Consider the following 25378-nt stretch of genomic DNA (forward strand, 5'->3'; position numbering starts at 1 on the left):
GTCCAAGACTCGTGTGAGTCAATCAAATCCAAATACCTTTGGTACCACCATATCATTCTTTTGCATTTTTTTTTTTCTTTTTTTTTTTTTCTTTTTTTTTTTTTAGAAAGACATATACTTGTAAGAGCAACTACAAACTGACTTTGGCCTAATGATAGCCCCAGGTAATCTATCTTGTGACGTGTTTTTCCATAACATTCCCAGGTGTCTTATCAGAACAGGACCTGTTAGTTGTTTATACAAAATGAAAACAGAAGCTTTTGTTGTCTTGTGAAAGCAGAAAAATGTCCTGGTGGTGGGCTGTTTATGATCTCCTTTGATATTTTGCATGGTTGCAATGTCATTTAACACATTTTACTCTAACATCTTTCGGTCTGGAACTGCTACAACAATGCTGTGGGAGGGAGAGACTATTTGGATCATAAGCCTTCTTTGTGTCTGTTACTATGTAAATTTTGTATTGGAATTCTGATGTATTCTGTTTCAAAGGAAAGGTTAGGAAGCCAGAACTGAACACTCCAGCTGGTATGAAGCTTAGGGCTGCTGGATTCGCTTATCTACAGCCTCTTAACTGCACTGAGCCAACACATTGCCGAAATGATAATGTGTAATTTTTTTTCAGAACATTGTTCCAAAATTCGTAATCTGGTCAGCATGATTAATGAATGTGAAAGTGAGAGGTAGCTTTGTTCCAGGAGACTACCAAAGCATACTTTTATTCCTACAACATTTAAGGTGAAAAATTAGCAGATATTGGACAGTGCACATCTACTTTTTAGAAATGGGGACTATTCATAAAATACTGGAATTGTTTAGTGAAATTCAGCAGCATTACTTTACAACTGTGCAGAACGGGTTTATGTGACCTAATCTGTCAGGATCACAATATAAGATAACTTTTTTTTAAAGGAACTCCAGCATTTGTTAAAAAGTTAACAGGCTACTCGGTATATTTTTCCAAAGCAGCATGTATTTGTAACCCCTTAATAGTTTATTTTTTTATATATATAAACTACCCACTTTGGTGGAGAAATCTGTTTTCACCACCCAACCACCACTTACCAATGCAAGGGGAGGTCTTGCTGTCATTGTTGGGTTTATGAACTATTCTGCTGGGTGATGGACCTGTTGAGGTTCCTAGGAAGAGTTTTGAGGCCCTTTTAGGAGTACCATAAGGGTTATTTTGTTTTTTTTAAACATTAAGTGGTTATCAATAATGGAGATTATTGAGAAAAGCAATGTGTCCCTGTTTGTGGCTACTAAGTCACCATTAGAATGAATAGGGTTAAGACAAGTATATCAGATGGTTGCATGCATTAGCCCTTTATTACAAGGGAGGGTTATGGACAACGACACTTATAGTCTGCCAACTCATTGGAAGATATTTTATGCATAACTGGAGCCTAGTGGTTGAGTCGGCTTCTAGTTTCTTATATATCGTGCTTGCTGTCGGTGCGAGCTCCCAGGCATGATTTTTGAATCATTTTCCATCTACCTGGAAGTTTCCATGTATCCTTTTGTTTTCTAGAAACCCTGCGGGTTTCTTCTGCTGCCCTCTGTATAACCACAGGATACAGAAGTGACAGGAAGGTCTTCAGGAGGAACCTGCAAGGGACCAAGTCATTGATACTACAAGAATTGTTTCGTTTCTGTGTAGACTTTGGGGGGCAATTTCCTTCTAATGAAGCTGCATTCAGCTTCCGACACAGGTTTGTTATTCTTTAACAGAGTAATTTTTGTTTCATAACACGGTCGTTTGACTGTGAAAATGGTTTGAATATATATACTGAGTGAATGGAAATTTTTTCATTTGCCTTGAAGTTTTTCATTAAAGTAAATTAGGTTTGGGGGAGGGGGTGATGACTAAAACAGACGGGAAAGGGAAGGTGCAGCATTACCATGAGCACGTGATGTTAATAAATTATTTTCCAAACTCTGTGATCTAACTGTGATCAAAGCACTGCTTTCTCCCATGAATGAGCACAATAAAGTTGTCCTTCTAGTTTCTAGTGGGAGTTGAAAGAGGGAGAGACTGAGAAGTAGTCAGGCCATCACCTGTATTGGCAAGCTTTAAGTTATTGTGTTTGAAACAATTAGACTTATTGTATTATGCTACTACTTTTACCAGTTACTTCTCACTTCACTTCTTCACGGCACATATCTTCTGTGAATGTTGCTATAACTGTCTAGGACACCGTTATAACCTTTCGCAATATTCAGACAAAACATTAGAGATCCTGGCACTCCTTAATATATTATTGAGATTGAGCCAACTGCTGGTGTCCTGATTACTGTAAACTGTGAAAGTACCGGACTAACAACTATTTTACAATGTTCTGTCTCCGATACTCAGGTGGTTGGGTTGTGTTAAAGTCATTACTCTGGATAAAGGCCTCATTCACACCTGTTAAGCTCAGTGCATTGTGTTATTACAACACACAATAACCTGTATTAATACAAGTCCAATGCACGCAGCATTTTATTGTGTGATCGCTGCATTTTTTCTTCTTCATTGAAATGCCATTGACTGTGAATGCCACTAAAATGCACACGCACATAACATATGTTTGTATGTACATGTTACTGCACTTAAAGTTGCGAATGGACCCTTACTTCTAATTTTTTTTAATTATAATTAATATAATTTAAAAAAAATTTAATTATAAATTAATTATGATTTGAGTTCTTGTTAGTACTCCATCGAGATTAGGATGCATTGGGATAGAGAGCCACAGCTGAGAACTTCTAAATCAGTAGTAGTGGTGTCATCCATCAAACTTTTCTTTCTTTTTTCTCTTTTTTTTTTTTTTTTTTTTTTTTTTTTTTTTTTCCCCCCCCAGTTTTTCTGCCCTAAACATTATATAGGAGAAAATAGATAAACAGGAAATATGTCTGTTATTCTCACATTTTACAATTCCCAGTAAATGGAAGTGCATTATCCATAACTTCCCACATTACAAGTGGCTTAAGAGAGACACTTCAGTGTCCTATGCCTCGTGACACGCAATCCTTGCACACATTGGGTAACAATACTCCTACATCGCTCATGTACTGCTACAATGGAAGGTAATCTAAACCATTTTTATTTTGGCAGATATGAAGGTTTTGTTAGTGTATCTGTGAGGTGTATTGTTTGAAGTGGATACAATCTTTAACAACTTCTGGTATTGCAAACATTTTGTTGTATCTTTTCATGCATTCTTTGTGATCTGAAAAAGCCCATTTGGCCCACCTAGTTCTTATCTGGGATTACAAAAGGAAAATGTGGGTGTGATTAGCTAGTTTACCAGAAAATAAACTGGGATTGCTGATGATAACCACTCAGGCCACAAAAATGTTGTGTGTTGTCAGCCCACCTCTGGACTTGGAAGCTGAATGCTTTTTTAACAGATCACCAGGTGTTTTCTGTACTTTGAGGCTCATTAGGAGGATTAAACATTTAAAAATGTATGTGTTGCAGATATGTACTTCATACTTATTTTCCCCTGACTTTTTAAACGCTACTTCACCCTTGTACTTCCATCATGGTAGAATTCTTTAAAAAAAAGCTTGGGCAGCATGGTGGCTCAGAGGTTAGCACTCTGGCCTTTGCAGCGCTGGGTCCCAGGACACTACACCAATCTCAACCAGGACACTATCTGCATGGAGTTTGCCGTTTCCATGTTTGTGTGGGTCTTCTCCGGGTACTCCGGTTTCCTCCCACCTTCATAAAATTTGCAGTAAGGGTAATTGGCTTCTCCCCCAAAATTGACCTGTATTAAAAACATATGACTATGGTAGGGACATTAGATTGTGAGCCCCCATGACTATAAACTTTGTACAGTTCTGCATAATAAATAATAAAAAGTATGCATATAAAGTTTGGTACAGATGCTGCAAAGCTTCACTTACAAAATGTCAGCTTTAAAACAGGCAGCAACCATTGGGCTGTGTACACGTGCAATATTTGTTGTTGGAAGGTATCTTTCATGATCCTTTCCGATGACAAAAGACTGTGTAAGACTTTGTAAGTGCAAGAAAGTAAATCTACCCCTACCATCATCCTTGTTATAGGAGTTGTCATGGAGGACAAAAGATGGTTCCCCCACATCATGCGATGATTCCTTTTGATTTGTGCCTACATCACAACAGGATAGAGTAGTGCCACAAGGGTTGGCAGAATATACTGGCATGCAGTGTGAGGAACAATAAAACTTATGGAAGCAAAAGTTGTATTTCATATCTTTGCAGGGACATCTTTATTTTGTAAATTTTTTCAGGTTACAATTGCTTTAAAGTTAAATGTGCTATATAGAACAAAGAGGGAAGCTCCACACTTCTCATGTACATAACTTTACCTATAATGTGACAAGATTGAATAACCCGATAAAATATTTGTGCAAACCGATAGAGTATCACATTGTGCTTCGATGACCAACGATGGTCCAGGCTGGGTAGATTGTCATGTGCTGCGCTACTATGCAGTTTGTTCACTCTCCAAAAATAGGTGACGATAGTTCCCATGGCGAATAGCAGGACGCACATTCCATCGACTGCCTGTCACTGCTACAGATGGAAAGAGTGGGAAGTTAAGATAAAGAGGGGATGAGGAAAAGGCAAAGTCATTAACAGCTGCGCTACTGAAATAGTGTACAACTAGCTGCACACCTGTTTAAGGCCAGTTAGATGACCCTAAATGAGAAATTCAACTGAAAAAACTCCTCCTCATGACTGTGCTTTATTCTTTGTCTTCTCTTACCCTTGAGCCTTTTTGTAAATGGATTTTAAGTTTAGTACTTAAGAGCCCCGAATCATGTATTCCTTTTGTGTGTTTTTTTGGGAGGTGGGAAGGATGGGGAGTTGTGGTAGATGGACTGAACTTGGGGTTCTGGGCAGTGGGGGATGTAAGTGGGCCGGTGTGCAGAACTGATTTGGGATGGGGGCACTCTTTGCACCCCATTTTGTTCACCCCTGGTTATGGCGATGTTGCTTAGGAGAACTGACCCATGGTAGAGACACCTGGAGATGTTTGTTGTGCTTTTAGAAACAATTTGTTTCTGAAAAACCTAGAATATTAGTCAAAAAGGCAAGGTATATTTTTTTTTTTTTTTACTTGCAATTCATAGCCATCAGAGCACCAGATAGGCAGCCTGCTGTTTTTTATTTTGGAAGCTGGCGGTGCAAGGAAGGATGTCACCAGCTATCCTATAATGGACCATATGTTTCAAAAAATGCTTTAGCAAAATGAAAACTTAAGGCTTTGTTTTTACAAATCTGCACAAAAGTGAAGTTATCCTTTACTTTACATGATCTAAAATTCTTACATTTGCTTTAGTTATTAAATATTGATGTCCCTCAGGAAACGCCTACGTTTTTTCAGCCTCACTATAGAGGTTTTTGTACACCAGTCATCACTTTCTGAATATATAACAGGCTTGTACACATGATCGCACTGCTCTCCAGCTTCTAATATACTTGCAGATTGAGGATAGTTTTGGTTTAAAAACAGCTGTTGTTTTGCTCGAAACATCTTGGACCTAAATATTTCTCTGACTGATCAGTTTTCCAGCTCCTCATACGGAGGTGTTTGGGATAACTTGCACTTCCCTGTGGTATTGTGAACTACATATATGAAGTGTATACTGCTGTGGTAGGATACAATATTGTTCGAATGGCTTTTTTAATAGTCTGCAAGACCCCTAGCAAAAAATGAGCAATAATTTGACTTACGTCTTCTAATGATCATCCCTTAGTGATGTTTTTGGCATTATGTTATGATGAGCTGACATATTTAAGAAACGGGTTCTTTTGTAAACTCTGGCTCTGTTCATTTTTTTATCCTTGTTATTCTGCCTTGGAAGTAGTGGGTCCAGTGCTCGAGGCAAATTTAGACCCTAAAGAGTTGAGACCCATGGGCTAAGAAACCATCTGTTGTTCACCAGAGCGCCATGTAAGAGATGACGGGCTCTGTAGCAGACGGCTTTCAGATAGTCCTCAGAGAGTGGCAACAGCGGCCCGGTAAAAATTCAGCCTTGTACAAGGGTAGGGTTAAACACTGAAAAGGTCAGGGCGGGCGCATGACAAAGATCATCCAGAAAAGAGAGGTGAATAACTAGGATCATCAAGAAACTGGTCATAATTTGTTATCAAGACTGCAACAGAAATTACTTTCAGAATCCTGGGAATAGACAGTCCAAAATGTCTCTGCTTACTCAACTCCTATGTGCACGTAGTAGGTTTACCTAGCTTAGACAAGGTAACCTGCCTGTGGTTTATACAAAACTGGAGACTTAAAAGACTTTTTTTTTTAGGGTTGCCAAGTGTAAGGAAAGATTTACAACCCCTGCCAGAAGGCTCTATTGCAGAATAGAATACAGAATCTGGCATTTTTTAATTGTATATTGATATTATTGTTGATCTATTTTACCTACACGTATATCAAAAACAAACCTAAAAGTGCATCTCTTTAAGAATATCTACTCTTACAATTGTAGAACACAAAAAACAAATTTATGTTTAACAGGTGTAGTTGTGAAACCAAAATTTTAGTGTTAAAAGCTTCTCCTAGTCATAGAAAGATGACTGTCTTTGGTATTTTCCTCCTGTGGTTACAAAACATGAATGGGATTCCAAATATTCACCTTTATGGGTTTGTGAATGTTTGTTTTTTATTTTCCATTAAAGAGCAGCTTGCCCTCTACATTATGAGCAGCTAATTAAATCCAGAATCTAATGGTCTCGGCTTTCATTTCAACTTGGAAACCTGTTGCTTCAGTAAGACCTCATGGTGACAGCCCTATAACCTCTGCATCTGTTGTGGGCCAGGGTGACCAAGTTCAAGGGGTGAGTGATCAAGGGTTGCCTTTATAAAACGAATTGACCTCTGTCCTCGTCAGGTGGTGGGTTCTTCAGATCTTCTCTATCCACATTGACAGTGTAGAAATGTCCTGCAGTTTTTTTCCACAACTATAGATCGTATTAAGGTTTTCAATCTACACTTCTAGGGCTTTGCTTGTGGTTATACATTTCTCTTTTGTGTATTGCTGATGTCGCCTTATGTTAGCTTATGGATCTGTTGAATCTTGCAATAAATGTATTGCCACAACAGATAGAAAATGATTTTGAGGAAAACATGGAAGCAATGTCTGGGGAGTAGTGTTGGGATGTTGACTGCACAACTCTTGCTAAATGAAGAGACTATGAGTGAAAATATAAGGGGAGAAATATCCTATTAAATGTCAAAGTGATCGATCATTTTACTGTAATTAAACAAACCAACAAAAAACTAGAAAACGATAGCCAAAGATAGTTCTTTTGGAAATTGTGATACATCAGATGCTTTCTAGTGTTGCTCATATAACAAAAAAAACATTTTCTCAAGATCACAAGTGAGAGTTTAGCAGTCATTACAAAAGCACAGTCAAATTGCCCACCCTGAATATAAAGCTTCTGTTTTGTTTTTTGCACCATGTAAGATATATTTTGCAAGATTTTTGAGCTAGTTGTGGCAAATGACACTTCTGGAAATTGCTGAATGTATTACCAGAAATGGCTTTCACAGGGATAGCGCAGTCGATAAATACTGTATAGAGTTTCCATCATATAGGTTTCTGGCAATTCAATTAGCAATTTCCGTAAGTGTCATTTTTCACAAATAGCTCAAATTTCTTTTAAAAATTTTCCAACATGGTGCAAAAACACAGAATGGAAGCCTGTAATGTACATTTTGTTCCAGACCATAGATATAATTTAATTGGAGAAAAGAGTCAATAGATGTTACTGTAGCATGCAGAAGAGTTCAGTGTACCAGTGGCTGTTGCTGACCTTTCTCGTGTTGGCGTGAATAGGACATTCATTGTTTCCTGGTATGAACTCTGACTCCTCAGATTTGTAGGTGGAGGACATTCTTTCCATTGTTAAAGGGTCCTTGTTCTTGGCACAATCTCTCCCACACACTCTTGATCCTGGTAACAGGCCCCAGAGTTGTAGACCGTGCACTCAGACACAAAGGGTCTACTAACGCATGTCAAACCGTCTGTTGTCTTATGATATAGGCCAGTCTGTGCAAATGTGTAGAGAGGCTGCCAACTTGATCTACAGTATCTCCCTCTTCTAGGGCAAATGCTTTGTGGTTGGACAACAGTTGATGTGAAATATCCATAATTTTATCAGATTTTAAAATATACCGGTACATATATTGGTCAAATTATTTTACATTAACTATGCACGTCACACAAAGTCAAATTTAGTTTGGTACATAAGATTGAATTGAAGAATGTTGTTTAGGTTTTTGGGTTTATAGTAAAAATAAACTTGATGGCAGCTTTAAAAAGTAATCCGCTAAATGTCCCTACGTGTACTATTGGATACCCTTCTGCTCCACATAGTCAGACGTATACATAGGCCAGTTGTGCGGTGCACTTTTTGTTTCGGGTATACCTGTGCTCCAACTCTTCAGGTCCGACCTTCTCTCTTGCATACTTGTTCCTTTTGAGTTGGGGAAAAATTAGGATACAGTCCCAGAGCTTTTTCTGTCATAAGCCTTAAAAGCAATAGGAGCACTTGAAATGTCTATTGTCAGGTTTTCTTTTGAAACAACAAAAGTAGGCTGTTTTGAATTATGATACCTTGTATCACAACCAATATAACTAAAGATGGCTCAATATTTATGCACTCTTTTTATTGTATTTTTGTGCAAGCAGTGCAGATATCCTAATTTCAATTGGTATCCACTCCATGTCCCCATACAGCGGAACTGAGCTGAGCCTGGTGGAGGAATAAACTAGCCCATGGTTCCCCCCAGCCCCTTTTAGCCGGGCGCACCACCCGGCATTTTTTTGTAACCACCTGAAAAGTTCAGTCACAATGCAGGGGCCGTCTCCCGCCCATAGCATCTTCCCACCCAACTTGAAATAAAATTCTGGGGAGAATACTGTAGTCCAGTGAACGAACAGGTTGTGCTGTGGTGCAAGAGAAAGTAGAGTGACTTAGGCTAGGTACACACTTGTAATAATTATCGTTTGAAAACGAAAGATCCACAATTATTCCTGAATATTTTGAACAATCGTATTCTGCACAATTCTGTAGATGCTGTAACGATACGATCATTCAAATATATTCCAACAATAATGTACACACTAGGAATTTGCAGGAAGTGACGTACAGGAGAAAGTGTATCCCAGAACAATCCAGGATCACTGAATGACCATACACACACTAGATTACAAACGATCATCACCCAATCAGGTCTGCCAGAATGGTCGTTTGTTTCCAGCGAGATTCCTTGTTCGTCGGCGTCGTTGTGCACTTTTTTTTGTTAACAGTTTGTTAACTTATGTATTAAGTAATTTGCATGGAGTTCAGCTTTCATGGGTAGCCCAAAATGGAAAAAAAAGACAACTTTTATCTGTGGCTTGGTTTTGTTTGTTTTTATGAACTACAAGAACAATACCCCTGGAGAAAAAAGGATGTGGCTCATTAATCTGGAGCAAGTGCCCAGGAGTTGAAGTGTTACTGGATGCATACATTCCCTGAACAATGCTGAAATATTAGTCGGCCTCAACTGTGGAGTTCACAGTATCCCCCCTGTGGAATCCAGCCAAATTCTTTCTTACCTCTCTTCTCCCTCATGGATACACTATTACATTGACCTACTCCCTTCTAAAGAAAGATCCAGTCTTAGGCCTGATCTGCCTCCTTCTCTCGATTGTATATATTGTGTTTCAGCTTTGCTGGAAGTTGCTGGCAAGCAGAGTTTCCTGATAAAGTTTCACACACAAAGTCACCTCCGTTCATGGATTGGGAGGTCAGCGGGGTCAATTCAGAGCTGCTGAAACAACAAGGTGTCTTGCCATCTCCACAGTGTCTGCTGCATGTGATGTAGTGTTTTCAAAGGCAAAAATACTCTGCTGCTTAACTGCTGTGTATATTACTGGATTCAAGTGTTCCATCCTTCTCTCCTGTTACCCTAAATAAACATTTACATTCAGCTGTGTCCAGGAATATTGTAACCTATTTCTAGAGGGTAAGCTCCAGAAATGAAATCCAAATTTGGATTTTTTATTTTTACCATGCCAGCCCTTGTATATTTTCTTTTTGGTAGCAAAATCAAAAAATTTGTAAAAAAAAAAAAAAACCAAAATAATCATAAAATAATAATTACAATATAATTAATCATCATATTATTTAATAATCCTATTATATAATCATAATATAATAACTGTTTTACAAAAGCTGATTGATATAGTGCACGTGGTTGTTTTGAATTAAGCTACTGTATATAATGGTAATAACACTTGAGAAACAATTGTAAATAACCAACGCTTATTGAAAACTTTTTACAGTTCCCAACTTGCAAACAAGAATATACATAATTTAGGAGATAAAAAGTATTTTTAGATTAAGTTCCTTCACTTAAAATACATTTTGCTGAGGTTTCCTTTAATTTGGCAGATCTATGTCGTCTTTATGTTCTTCACCACCCCGTATAGTTCAAACATTCCAAAGATGGCAGCATGATAATTGGGCTTTATCCCTTGATAACTGGAACTTTTGTCAGTGTACTCAAAGCAGCAAGAAGAAGAAAAAGCCATTTATACGCCTGGGTAGGGAGGAGAACCGAAGAAAGTATTAACTAATTGCAGATTATCAGCAACAGCTCCACTGTGCCAGCAATATGGACGGACAGTGTTGCTGTTGGCTTTAATAAATTGGTAACCTTAAAGCAGAGCTCCAGGGAAATGACAAAACTACCTGTTCTGTGTGGCTCCTGCATATCATGAATATAGAATATGAAAGGTTTGGTGGCAAAAGCATTGGGAGGGCTTAAAAGTTCAAGGTTGAGATCTCTTGGTGGTTTTTTATTTTCAAAAACTTGATTTTATGTTTATGCCACCCATAACCTGCTTAGACTTTTATATTGAGAGTCTCTGGTTTCTGTTATTTCTCATGCTGGAGGTGCTGGTGAAAGTCAATAAATTGTTCAGGCCTTGTTAATACCTAGCTTTTCTGGCTGACTAACCAGGAATGGATCATTAATGAAGTGTTTATTTTACAGGGTCTTTGATGAACTCCTGACCCAGCAAGAGACCAATTCCATTCTCGTTAGAAGCTGCCAACCATGACTGAAGAAATGGAACGTCCCAGAAGTGGCCTCAGTGTGGCCAGCAGCGTTGCCACAACCACCTCTGTCAGTCAGGGGTCAAGGGTGAGCAAAGTTTTACTATAGAATACTTCCTCACAATAGCTTGTGGGGGCATTCCATTGAATTTTCAATGTGTGCTTTGTTTAGAACACCAATATGGAAAGTGTTCTATTTCTATAAAACATGTAGTTACTTTTGTTACAATTAATGAAAGCTCTTGTAATGCTAGCATTTTGATAAATTAGTATTTTATAGTGCCGACATATAATGCAGCGTTTTCCAAAGTCTATAATCATGTTGCTAATTGTTCCTCAAAGGTGCTTACAACCTAATGTCCCTATTATAGTTCTAGGTTGTTCAGTCTGTCAGTTTGGGGGTAGCCAATTACCCCAACTGCATGTTTTTGGGATGTGGGAGGAAACTGTAGGGCCCCAAAGGAAACCCATCCAAACATATGGGGGGGGGGGGGGGAGGACCATACATTATACATGCTAGGTACTAGCTTGCAGGTGGTAGACAAAATATAAAATAAATAACTTATGTAACACAAATGTATTGAAGAATAGTAAAGACTTCACTAAATGCAAAATTGATAAATGTTATAAAATGAACAATTCACACTTATTTAATAGTATAGAAATAAACCCAGCACTGTAGCATTTTCTAGATAATCAATTTACAATACTTTCTATTACAAACGTTATTGTGGTTCAGTATCCTGTGCATCTTCCAAATGGAAAGTGGAAATATTTGTTGGCAGTGTTGAAGTTTAAACTACCCCTTCACCACTTTTCAAATGTCTTAATAATGTGATCAAATTCCTAACTAGCCAATAGGAATGGTCAGAACAACTCTTGTCAGCCTGTCATTGGGTGAAGCATAGAATTCTAAGAGCTGCTGATATGTATTTTTAACAGAAGTTTTGTCTTACATTTTCAAGGTGATAACAGTATTTGTTACAGCAGTTTATCCATTTATTTCATTAGTGCTGTAGAAATGTAATACATTTTTCTGGTTAGGTTGCTAAGATGCCCTCATGTTATAAAGTTTTTAGAATTTTGGACAAATGGTGATTTTAGCCCCGTGTTAAGTTACTAAAATGTGTGATTACCTTAGATATCACAAATAACTGTTAACCTTTCTTTTTTTTCAGCCATCAACCAGATCAGTAAAAAGAGTGCACACATTTGGAAAAAGGGAATATTCTATTAAGAGGGACCCCAATTCCCCTGTAGTAATTCGGGGCTGGCTTTATAAGCAGGTCAGTGATTAGATATTGTGTTGCTCTTCAGTATTTTCTTCTTTTGCTAATCGTTAATTCAGTGAACAAAATGCAACAAAAAAAAAGCAATCAATCACAAGTTCTTCTACAGTGATATATCTTCAACAGTCCACGGTCTGATTTGTTGTGTTTATTCGCTTAACACTTTGCATAACATTTTGATGTGATCACTCCTGTATTGTGGAATTGTTTTCCCTGCCTAATGGCAAATTAATAGTAAAGGGCTCCCCCTAGTGCCAGTCTAAAAAACTTCAAAATGTTTTAATCACAGATTAGATCGCTAACAGTGATTCTTGCCTCTGAAAGTTGTTTGTTTTTTTTTTCCCCTCCCCTAGGACAGTCAAGGTTTACGACTTTGGAAGAGAAGATGGTTTGTACTGTCTGATTTCTGCCTATTTTATTACCGAGGTAATTCAGAATTTAATTTTATTAAAAATGCTCATACATAAACATATTTGTATGCCTATTTATGTTCAGTGAAATACCCTTAATTGTAATAAATACTTTTTCAGGTTTTTTATAGCATAAATAAACCTCAATAGCAAGTTTTGATCCCTTTTTGGTCTTTTAAATATGGCAATGGAAATATTTTTATACTTGTGCATAAAATCATGTTAAAATTGTCAGAAATTTGGATCTTCTCTGTGCCATCTTAGTGTATATTTAGCCTTCCTTGTATACATTTTGGCATAAGTAAGTGCCTATTCTTTAGAGAAGAAGACAGTGGGATAAATTGATGAGTAGTGTAGTAAAGAAACAAATGGGTTGGGCTGATGCCACTCGCCCCATAAAGATGCTGTGTGTTTTCAGCTCACAATAGGAGCTAAGTGTACTTCTGGCAGCTCTACTAGTATTTTTCCATTCAAGGTCTTTGAGGGGTAAAATTTGGACAAATGTACTGTATATATTTTACTTTGACATACCTCGATTTATGTTAAGAGAGTTATTGCCCAATTTATTTGATGAACATCAGATGCATTTTTTTGGTTTTCTAAAAATTATAAAGTGATGAGACTGAGATAGAGGTTTTAGTATTTCAGTTACTAAACTTTCTCGCGTTGTTGTGATGTTTATTTTCAGACAGCCGAGAAGAGACTGTACTTGGCAGCATTTTGTTACCGAGCTATGAAATTTTACCGGCCAACCCCAGGGAGGTGAAAAATCGAAGATTCAGTTTTAAGGTATGCATTATAGCTATGTAATAAATCGAAGCAATGGTCCTTATTTATCAAGCTACAATATATTAAAGCTGACCTCCAAAAACTAATTTATAAAATTAACTCAACAAAGCCACAAAGGTTATCAATCCACTTGGTGTGCACTCAGTATCATTGCTTCCCATTATTTACCAAGATCCAAGACCAATCACTCTGTAAAGGCGGAAAAAATGATGAAACTGCAGTGGCTGGTCTTTATTACAAAAAGCTTCTGCACAATTGGATTTTTATGCTACAGACCTAAATAGATCTGTAATAAACTGTGAACAGAATACCCAGGATGGAAAGTTGTAACAGGTCCTTGTGTCCCCAGTTAGAGAACCTCTTTTCTTTGCTGATGGATCAAAATGTTTGTATTTTTTCCTTACTCTCTGTATCTGGGACAATGTCACTGGATCAAACAAAAGAGGTAAATCTTCCAGTGGGGAGACAAATTTAGAAACTTTAAAGATGATCTAACCCAGCCTTTCTAACATGAGGGGAACCCCTGCTATAAATACTGTATCCACAAATGACAGTACATGAACCAGATGGTCAATAGGAAGAATGGATCTTACATCGCTGGCCAGTGGAAAACTTTACATGCTTACAAATAGCCAAAAAGATCATTAGTGCATTAAATTGATCTGTGAGTCACAAGTTGCTCAAGGCACCTCTAGAAAGCTCTGCAGGAACCCTAGGTTTCCACGGAATCCTGGTTAAGGAACGCTGGTCTAACATTTTCACTTTATTTCCATAACTAAGAAAAGTCTTTTTGTACACTTTAAAACTTCCTGAAGTACATTTAATGTTTTCAGTCTGAGTAAGTGTGTGTGAAGTCGGAGTGTGTATCACACTTTATTCTATTACAAAATGAAAACAGGAGGGGATGAGAAATGGGGCTTTTGTCCTTAATGACCAAACAGACGTTGTCTATATTACATCATTTACTGTGTAAAATAGAGCAGCAATCTGGTACTGCAGACAACTCTGTCTCTTCGCCGTCCCTACATTCAGTTCTCATGAATAAAGACACTGTTTTATATCTGGTTTATGTGCTCTGACCTTTCAGGCAGAACATCCTGGTATGAGGACCTATTATTTTGGAGCCGATACACAAGAGGACATGAATGCCTGGATCCGGGCCATGAACCAGTCTGCTCTAGTAGTCGCTGACGGCAAAAATAGGTACAAATATTGGATATCTTGTTTAATATTTTTCATGTATAGGGGATCTCTGAAGTCTGATCTTCTTTTACAGTCTGTTGGCTATATATCAAAATTTTAATGAAACTTTGAATATTCTTGCAGCGAAAACAATGTTGTAATTCATGACTCTTATAAATGTTTACATTATAAATGTTTAGGTGAAATGGTGACTTCCAGGAAGGAAAATGGTTTGTGTCTTCCAGGAAGAACAATATGCAAAAAAATATGAATTTAAAATGTGAAAAGCTTTAATGTTTATAGGAGGAGATTTCCAATTCATCAATGTTATTCCAGGAAGCCAGGTGTTTGCGTCTAAAGGAAACCTAGAGGTTTTATGCATATTTCATTTGTTTTTTTATCATTAGCGTTTGGTTATTTAAATTATTAAACACTATCTTTCATACATGAGATCTTTGTAATCCTGGACTTAAAAATAGGCTGTTATGTAGGCATGAGAGAGCCATCATAACTCAAACGAGTCCTGATGTTTCATTCTGGTTAATTTTTCCAGTATGTGCATTCCATTCTCTAAGCAAGAAAGGGATCTGTTTCCTGGTGAATCATACATTATCCAAAATGTTTGCCGAACTTCTGTGATCCAGGATATTATATTTTGCACACATTAACCTCTACATCGAACAGCTATCACAGGCAATGATTACATGCAAATTTCAAATAGGAGCAGCTTGATTTCTGTTGTATCACATTATTTTAGATTTTGTAGACTATTCTATAATTACTGAACATTTTCTCCTTGTGTTTTAAAGAAACAATCATGGCCACAACATGACTCCACAAGATGAACTATATGCCAGCTATGAGGATTTTTCGCATAGTGAAATAAACACTGTGGGTGATGATGGAAAAAGTGCAGAGTCCCTGGAGATTGCTCACCTGTCTGAGACCAGATCGCAAGATGAAAGCTCCAGGGACAGTTTACCAGAACAGGAGAGAAATGGAGACTTGGAGAAGGACCGCTTGTTCAGTGGACTTAGAGAATCCTTAACAGATGCTATACAGCATTACACATCTGTGTCCCAGAATGGGTCTGTCCCTCCACCAACACCAGAGAGTGCTTTGAGAAATACAGAATTTACTTACAGCAGACAAGAGGTGGAAAGCAAGATGTCTTTGGAGGGGAAAGACTCCATACCAGAGGATGAAGAGTGGGTTCCTTTTCATAGAGAGCAACCCTCAGCAGAGTAAGCAAATCCTTTCCTAAAGTAAATTGTTAGGAGTTTACATTCCATCTACCGTTGCTGGAATGCAAGTTGTTTCCCAACACAAATGTAAATAATGGCACAATGTTTTTGAGCCCATTATGATGTAGAAATGGGGTCATCAGAATGAAGTGAAGGGCAAGGTTAGGTGGAGTCGTATAATGAGCATATTTGTTACGTTGTCTAGTTTGGGTATTGGGTATATTTGAAATGCATAACAGAACAGGAAATTTGAGTTTTTGATATTGCCCTGATATCCCAATACTTTGTAGTTTCATATATTAAGTCCTATATTGGACCTATTTGCCAAAACCAGGTCGGCCGAAGGTGATATAGCTCAAGCATAATCAAATGCTACTTTAAAGTGCACATCTGTAAAAATCTCTCTACAGTAGTTACTAGGACAAATGGGACGAATGAATATTCTACCAGGTGCATGAACTGCATTAAAAATCCAATTGGGGGAAAAAAAAAAATTTGTAGCTTTAGTTACACTTCAACTCTTTAGTGAGCATCTGCTACATTAGTGTGCATACCGTCGTCTAATAGACTTTCTATTATGAAGATGTTAATTTGCATGGTTTTCATTGTGTATTTTCAACAGGCAATACCAATCCAGAAGTCCTACTAGACCTCATCCCAATGGTTTTGAATGTCCACATGATGAATATGCCTCTGCCTTTTCATGCTCTGCACCCTCTTCTCCTGCCATGCTTCCTACACGTATATACAATTCTGAGGTTGTTGATAGAAATTGGAATGCAAGAGATGAAAAATTCTTGCAACAAAATGAGAATGTGGAAACTCGGGATGTAAGGAGTATAGCCCCACATTCTTCCTCTCCCTCAACTGCAACATGTCCTTCAACAGAAAAAATAGAGTACATGGCTCAAAGATATGCCAAGGCTACAAGATCACAATCACTTCCACCTAACCCTTCAGAGGTTACCAGACACCGGATCATAAAGAGAAGTCCTCCTCCTAACTTGAAGTATCAAAGTCCTGGCCATTACTTGGACAATTCTCACCCTAATGCTGCCCCAACTTTGAGTAGTCCTACCAGAAAAGAGACCCCCCTTACCCCAAGTCTTAGTCCTAAAATCCAGTCCCCCAAGCACAGAGCTCCATCCAATGAAGATGTATTTGTGGCTGTGACTGGATCTCCTTCCCTAGGTAGGATCACTGTTCGATCCAACACACCCATCGGTCGTGTGGACATCCTACCTTCAGAAGACAGGATTTCAAATTCTGGAGCTGTCAGACATAATGAAGAAAGAGCTAGTGAATACTATGTCACCAGCTCCAGAACAAGAAGTCACATTGTTAAATCTGCATCAAGACCGCAAACTCCATCCGACAGATATGACGTCTTGCCATCTGATGACCCTTTTGTGTCATCAACGTTGGCAAAGGGACCCAATCGATATATCAGGAGATCACAGCCTTTGGGAGCAGAAGAGGAAAGGATGATGGATGGGGGTGGAATGAATTTACCTTCTAGAGCTCATGGCTATCCTAACAGCAGAATGCAAATGAGGCCAAGCACTCCATCAGAACGCGTCATTGTAGAAGAGTATTCTGCCGAATTATCTCTAACTCCCTCAATGAGAAGACATCGAAGCCAAGGATCAAGGGTATAGTTAAACAAAAATTTTCTAATTAATTTTGCATTTTCCAATTTGAGAATCAGTCTAATGTGGTTTAAAGATCATGTCTGGGAAATTAGGCTAGTAATGTGATCTCAGCAGTTCAGTGTTTTTTACTTTTTGGATTTGCTTGATTGTTGGGCTAAAACAGACTTTCTTTTGAGTAGTACATCCAAAAATCAAAACGATTACTAGTAAAATCCTACATTATCAGTTGTTTGCATTTTTTTGTAGTCCTGTCTGGTATTTAGTGGTAATAGAGCAATATGTAATTGGCACAGTAAACATGCATTGTGTGTGTTCATACATATATATATATTTTTGTTTACATGAAATGTTTTTGGGTGTCTTTACCTTGCTGCAAGATATAGATAATTTTTTCAGCCATCAGCAGTTTTGGACGTTGCCAACCTGATTTTTTTGGCATGTATGTATGTATGATCACATCATACAAACCTCTTTTGTTCCTGTGGTAGTTCTGCAGAACATTGTGTAAATGTTAAGATTCTAAACAAAACTTTCTTCCTGTTTCTAATTTTTCCATTCCTTTCTGCCAACAGTATTCCGAGCGGTCAATGCACCCTCCGGCAGCTTTTTCTGGTCGGAGTCTTGGCTACACACCAAGGCACCTGTCAAATATGGTGAGTAGACCATATCATGAGCTATTGAACTGAGTGAATGAACAGTTCTGTGCATCTCTTAAACATTGTAAGATGATATTTCCCTAAGTGCATTACTACTGAAACACCGATAGCCATACACACAACACAAAGCTTTATTTTACTTCTGCAATTGGCTAGTACCGCGTCTGGTCTTGTGTTTCTTTGGGGTGATGGCCAGACCTTGTGTCTGACTTCCAGATGAGTCGTGTTCTGGTCACAGCCTTCATTCTTGGCCTCCTTAATTTCCTGTTTGTGAGCTAGACAACAATTATAGAGTACTGTGATTGTATATTTAGTTTAATTTGTGTATACATTAAGAAATAATTATCTACCTTATAATTTAATAGTTTAAGTAAAGGTTATGTAAGAGTTTTCCTAACAGTTCAATTATATTGTGAAAGGCAGAATCCTGACACAGAATATTTTTGTACTGTTTGCCTCGCTTGCAGTTTGTAGGGTTTTAATTAAATCCAAATAAAATCTTTGTTTTAAATCTGGCTACATATTTTCTAGGTGCATTAATACCCTACACTTTGTTTTCCTTCTTAGGCAGTTATAGGCGGAGTAGGAAATTCTATTCCCTTCCAGGAGCTGCTGAGTGTGGCTCTCTCCTTCACTGTGGTCTGAAGGAGTGGTCTCTCTGCAGGAGACCAGCAAGGGTTCCATGTACTGGCAGTGGCCAAACTTTTGGTTACTTTAAAACAAAATATGTTCAGACTTTTTATTTTCTTTTATTCCAGAGTTTATTTTCTTATTAAAGGGAATGTGTTCAGCTTTTTTACCCAAAAAAATGTTTATCAGAAAATAAATAAAATTGCGTTTGGTAACTAAAAATGGAAACCTCTTGGTAAACTCTAGCTTTATATTTTATTCTTACATATGAAAGAGACCACCTTACATGTATTTTAAAGTTGGGTCTGAAACCGCATTTTAAATATTTTAGTCTGATATAAATATTGGGATATTGATGGGATTTGATCTTTACAAAATAGTTCTCAGCGCTTTCATCCTTGTGTAATATGGATAAAACCTGACACATAATATAGGCTCTGCCCAAAACAAAAAAGCATTTTGGGTTCAGTTACTTTTAAATGTATGCATTACAGGATGTTTTTTTTTCCCCCAGTATATTGGGAAACCTAGAAGCAGCTTTTGTAATTATTTCTAAACAACTTCCAATTTATTTTATTTATCCAAAGCAGGCTTCTGCTAGTTACTCCCAGCTGCCTCCTCTGCCTCCAGTGTCCACCCGTCCACATTTGCCTGCAGGAAAAAGGCTGTCACTGAGTGCTGTGGTAAGATTCATATTTGTAAAAGGGGGGACAAGAAAGCTTTATATACCAATCCAGGGTCAAGGGCTTAGATCTTACATAATGTGAATAATTTCTGTGGAGAGTTTGCTATTTTAACCCATGCACATGGAAGATTCACCTGCAGAGAATTTCTATGGGTAGAAGAATACTCTAAGGCAGGGGTCCCCAACCCCTGGCTGTCTGACAGGTGGGCCAGGTCTCTGGCTGGTGCACCCCAAGTGGGGTGGGGAGACCCCACTTTGGGGGGTGCACCGGCCAGAGCCGCTGACCACATCTGCCGTACGCATCGCAGGCTCAGGACGGTGGGCTGTTTGTATCCAGAGGCTCAGACCTGCGATGAAGAGTGGCCGGATTCTGGTATCATGATGTTACTCGGCTCACTCGTATCATTTTGAGTGACACACGGCTCCCCACGCATGCGTGGTTCTGAGTCCATGAGATTAGTGGTCCGCGGTTGGGGATCACTGCTCTAAGGTAGTGTTTCTCAACCAGAGTTCCTCCAGAGATTGCAAAGGGTTCCTAGAGCAATGAGCAATTTGTAATTATCACCATCAACAAACATTCTTATCAATGGCCAGCAATGTAAGAAGCATTCTTCTGACCACCACACTTGATGTACTGTAAGTTGTAGATATAGTAATTATAGCAGGGGTTCCTTAAAGACCTGAAAGTTATTTCAAGGGTTCCCCCGTGTTAAAAAGGTTGAGAAACATTGGTCTAAAGGCATGTTTTTTCACAACAATTATTGAGGTTTGAGTTATACAGGAAAACCAATGCAGGTGGTCTTAAAAATGTTGTATTATATGCATACCTACTTACAGTATATCTGATATGATGTACGCCTACAAATATCTTCTGTGTTTAAATTTTTTAGCCTTCAGGACCTGCCCAGTATCAGAACAGAGGTCCTTATCCAGGACGTGCTCCTGAAAATAGCATTGATGTAAGTACTTTTGCTTGGTGTGTTTGCTTCTGTTATGTAATACACTGAGGTTCTGGCCTCATGTAGTGACAACTACAGATCTTTACATGAATATTATTTATTCCAATATCCTCCCACCTTCATCTTGAGGGTTCTTTACCGATTACATCTTCTACACACATTTACATTCTTGCTGCACCATTAACATACTAATTTTAGGTGCTCTTCCAACTTTTAGGCACCATCAAGGGAACTATATCAACTTCTTTCCCCTAACACCACATTCTTGATATGGCCATTATCCCTCCTGCACAAGGAACTATATTTATATAGTTATATTAATATTGTGGATCTTACTTTATTACATAATATCTTCTATTCCTATTACAAAATGATCTTGATCACATTTTACTCAAAAATGCCATTGGATCATTTTCCAGTGGTTAAATCAGGAATGTCCTGTGGAAAGAGAAGGGCATGATCAGTATGCATAAGCTTGCATTTTACACAAGATGTAGACATTCCATTTAGCATATCTTTCTAGACATAAATAATGAAAACACAAATCCGTTTGTGTTGAAAACTAAGTTTTCCAAGACAGTGGTTGCTCACATTATCAATTCTCCCTGATTTTAAACTAATCCTGTAATGAGCAAAAACATGGATACTTCCATTGTCCAAGTTGGATGTGAATCTGGACCGCTGCTGCAAGTTTGCAGACAATAATTCCCAATGTATTGCTTGGAAAGAGAATGGAAGGAGTCATTATTCCGGCTCTTCACCTTCTTTAAATGTCCGCTTTAGCGGATTATAATGTGTCACCCATTTATTACAGGTTCTTTTGACCAAGCTATGTGGCCAAGATAAACTTCTTATCAGCATTGAAGAGGAGTCGGCTCATTTTAAAGCTGAAAAGGTAAATCTCCAAATTTGTTTGTCAAAATTGATAAAAAATAATCTAATATTTGTAGCTGCACAATTACCTGGCACATGTCGACCACTGCTGTGGCCTCTTTCACCACTGTATGGTTTTGTTTTCTTAGGAGAAACTGGAGGATGCACTTCAGTTAACTCATCATCACCTGGAGGAGTTCCAAGGGCAGGAGCAGGTGATTGAGAACATCTGGTACCAGCAGAGGATGCTGCAGGATGACCTGGTGTATGTGCGGGCTAGGCTGTGTGACCTCACACAGGTGGGTCTAATTTCAGAACTTTTCAAAAAATATCTTCTCAAATCTAAACAAAAAGTCCCATGTGTTGGAAGTCAGAGTGCATTCCCAAGTGTTCTCCTTTCAAGCCTTATCCTGATGCTTGGATATACAATTGTAGCCTAGATGGAGTGTTGGGTATATTCAATCACAAATATGTGAAACTATGGAAATAATACTGTATATGGCAGTACTTTTATATGCAATATGAAAAGGTGATGAATAACCGTTTTCTGGAATGTGCCTTTTTCCATTTCTATAGTTTGCCATGGACTGCTTGTTGTCAAGGATTCTTGTTTTATTTGGAAAGTATTTTATGGAGGCAACAATGATTTTTTTCTGTAGCCTATGGATATCAATAGATATAAGTGATTGATGATCACATGTCTCATATCAGTTTAGTTTACCATGTATTTTAACTCTAGCTATAACTTCACATTTTGGGTTATTCAATTGAATGCATTTTTATATCTGTTTTTAAAGTGCAAACAAATACCTGTTCTCTGCACTTTTACTGTTATCCAAATGATAGCCCTCCCAGTTCTCATTTTGACACTAATTCCCTTTAAGTTATTCCACTGCTTTATCGGATTTTGATGTAACGACTAGGTGCCATAGACATTTTTTAACAATGAGAATGTGGTTGCCTTCTTAACCCTTGATTTAATATTTATTTTTATTTAGGAACGAGAGAGAGCATGGGATGAATACAGAGTTCTGGAAAGTGAGCTGCATACAGTCCGAGAGACTTTAGAACGTGTTAGTCAGATTGGACATCCACAGGTATTAACTATGAACTACTCAACAGCTGAATTTTTTACTCCGCAGCTTGAATGCTCATCCTGCAAATACCTAACTTATCCTGTAGGCACAGCCTGATATCTGAGTTGAATGACCTCCAGCTTCACCCAGTGCCCTGTCAGAGACTAAACTCCTTGAGTCCCCTACATAACAGTGGTTGTCCTCATCGCACACCGGAAATGGCAAACTACATGCTAATTTACACTGTCAAGTACAGCTTAATCACTGTAAATGATATATTGGCATTCTAGCAACACCCTAATACAACTCAGCACAGTGTATGCAACTAGCTGATAGCCAAGAGGTTTGTAGTATTGCAGGGTGCACTTATGTTCGCCCTGGAAAGTAGTCATAAACACTCCTACTTTGGGAATTAAAAAATAGGTCAACTTTTCGCTGTGTGACGTTCTTTATTTTTATTTTTTCATGAGATTTTATACCATACATTTAAATGAGTTCTCTTCATATCCAAGGTGTTTTTTTAGTTGTGTGACTGCATGAAACTTGCTACTTTATTACATCCCTCATTTCAATACCCTTTCAACAAAGACAGTTGAGAATGTAAAGAAGCAAAGAAGATATAGTGTGATATCAGTATTTTTCTGCTTGGATAATGTTCCTAAAGGTCTTAAATAATCTACAAAATTAACTTGATGTTTCATTGTTTTGTACTTCGTGTTGTACTATAGGACCAAGCAGCAGCTCAGAGGGATCTTTGGATGATCAATGACACCATTTCAGGGCTCCGATTTAATAAGCCCTTTAATGTCATTCCTGATTCTTCAAGACATCCAGGTAAATAGAGTGCTTTCTTTTAAATGGACATAAATAGACTGTAAAATTGTCTGCATTTTCCCTTTCTGGACATTGATCAGATGTTCTTATTTAATTTCTGTCCGTTTTCAGAAAATTATAAAATCAAAGCTGTCTACGTATTGCAATAGTTAATTTGTGTTTACCTATTTACTTCTATCAGGTTATGTCACTTCAACACTTTATAAAAGCTGTTTTTCCTTTTTTTGGTAAAAGTCCTGTTCACTGCATTTTAACATACCCCCAAAGTATGAAAACGAGACAGCGGAGCCTTGGATCTCACATATACCATTGTGCCCTGAAATGGGGAAATTCACTGCTCTTCCAGAGAAAAGTTACTCCATTCAGGGTACTCCTTAGGCACAGTTAAAATGTTAAGCGATAACCTAGAAATTCTCCAATTTATCCATTAGGATTTATCCAAAAATACCATAAAAGTATATTTGATTCTTGGTTAATTTCTGTATTGTTACTGTTAATCTAGCTATGATGGTGCCACATAGTCCAGTCAGTGAGCCACAGCCAACCTACCAGAGAAGCTTCCTTCATCATTCTGGGATGAATCCTCAGGGTTCAAGAGACAACCCCACTGTAAGTTTTTGAATATTAAATGATAATCTAGGATGTCCAGCTTTTATGGTGGGTTTCTCATTACCTAGATAGCACTGCCATGCACAGTTTTATTTGTACATACATCTATAAGCATATTATATCTCTAGCATATCTATATTATATGAGCAGGGAAATGTGCTCCTGTTAGTGTTTATTTTTATTAACATTACAATTTCTTGTAACATGCATTACGAAATTATAAATATTTTGGGTGAGTTGAATATTGTACTGCTGCGTTGGTTAGTGATCACCTTCATCAATCTTCAGTAAAAGAATTTCCTTGCAGAAGTGATCAGCATGGTAAGCTTTGAGAAGCCTTACCTGGTAATGGCTCCTTCAAGTCTAATTTGGACTGAATGATGTCTAAACACAACCCTCCAAATAGGAGGTTTTGATATGTTTGTGCAAGTATGTATACGTACATCAAGTGATGGTGACAAATGCTGGATTTGATAATAACAGCTCTCCTATTTCTAAGAAAGATATGGGTACAATTGGTTAGGTATGCAAAGTTGGAACTTCCAGATTCACTAAACAATATCTTAATGTTCATACTAACAATATTTATTGTTAATGATAGATTCCCTCTTTAACATTTTTGCTTTGGTCTCCAAAAGGATTTTGAAGCTATCCCACCCAGACCTCCTCTCCCTAAGGATCATCAGACAGCCAGTGAGGGAACAGAGGAGCAGAACAGAGGACCCTCAAGTAACCAGGTACATTGGCGTAAAATTCTAATATAATTAATTATATTTACTAAAATAACTAATGTTGGCTTTAAAAATCCAAATACACCTGGAAATGTCAAGTTTTTGTGGCATGAAGAAGCTAACAAAGTGTAGGTTACTTAATCTGAAATAATGCTGAGGACACTTTTGTCCACACTCTGGCAGCAAGCTTGCGGTAGTACAAGGACAACACAATTGTAAATCACAATATCAAATCCTATGTATATGGGAATATCGGAAGAGAGCATTTAAGCAAAGAGTTAAAGGAATGCACAAATGTAGAACCATATATGTGGAGACATGCATGAATATGATATGGCTCCATTCAAGTATCCCCTTTTATAGCCCATGAATGGGTCTCTGCTTGTAAAGTTGTCCTTTAGGTGTGTATACATTTGTTTGAATAAATGCTCTGGTATTGAAATCTTCATAAATATCTGTCTAAGCAGTTCAGTAAAAAAAGAAATAGCTGGATAATTGTTGAAGATATTTTCCATTTTAAATGCAGTTTATGTATGTTGTATATATATTTTCTATTTCTTCATTGAACATTAGAATGAACTAGATCGTTTTGGTGAGCAGCAGGAAAACCACACAGCACAACAATCAAGTTCATCTAGTGGTGAGTATTTTTCCATGACCCC

At 37.8% G+C, this 25378-nt stretch overlaps 1 protein-coding gene across 3 annotated transcripts in view; it reads left to right on the forward strand.

The window, feature by feature from the left end:
• The window catches only part of PLEKHA4 (pleckstrin homology domain containing A4), a 102996-nt gene that overhangs the window by 69000 nt on the left and 8618 nt on the right, over positions 1–25378 (forward strand). For 2 of the 3 annotated variants that reach the window (XM_072425476.1, XM_072425475.1), the window contains exons 2-18: positions 11036–11185; positions 12276–12383; positions 12740–12812; positions 13485–13585; positions 14673–14788; positions 15577–16011; positions 16634–17663; positions 18236–18316; positions 19537–19632; positions 20525–20593; positions 21408–21488; positions 21616–21765; positions 22465–22563; positions 23271–23376; positions 23879–23985; positions 24624–24722; positions 25290–25356. In XM_072425476.1, coding sequence (XP_072281577.1) covers positions 11099–11185; positions 12276–12383; positions 12740–12812; positions 13485–13585; positions 14673–14788; positions 15577–16011; positions 16634–17663; positions 18236–18316; positions 19537–19632; positions 20525–20593; positions 21408–21488; positions 21616–21765; positions 22465–22563; positions 23271–23376; positions 23879–23985; positions 24624–24722; positions 25290–25356 — 2905 coding nt within the window. In that variant the 5' untranslated portion in view covers positions 11036–11098. The remainder of the gene's footprint in view (positions 1–11035; positions 11186–12275; positions 12384–12739; positions 12813–13484; positions 13586–14672; positions 14789–15576; positions 16012–16633; positions 17664–18235; positions 18317–19536; positions 19633–20524; positions 20594–21407; positions 21489–21615; positions 21766–22464; positions 22564–23270; positions 23377–23878; positions 23986–24623; positions 24723–25289; positions 25357–25378) is intronic. The other variant, XM_072425478.1, reaches the window with a different exon arrangement.

This window comes from Pyxicephalus adspersus, chromosome 11, assembly GCF_032062135.1.
Source record: "Pyxicephalus adspersus chromosome 11, UCB_Pads_2.0, whole genome shotgun sequence".
In the NCBI taxonomy this organism is placed as follows: domain Eukaryota; kingdom Metazoa; phylum Chordata; class Amphibia; order Anura; family Pyxicephalidae; genus Pyxicephalus; species Pyxicephalus adspersus.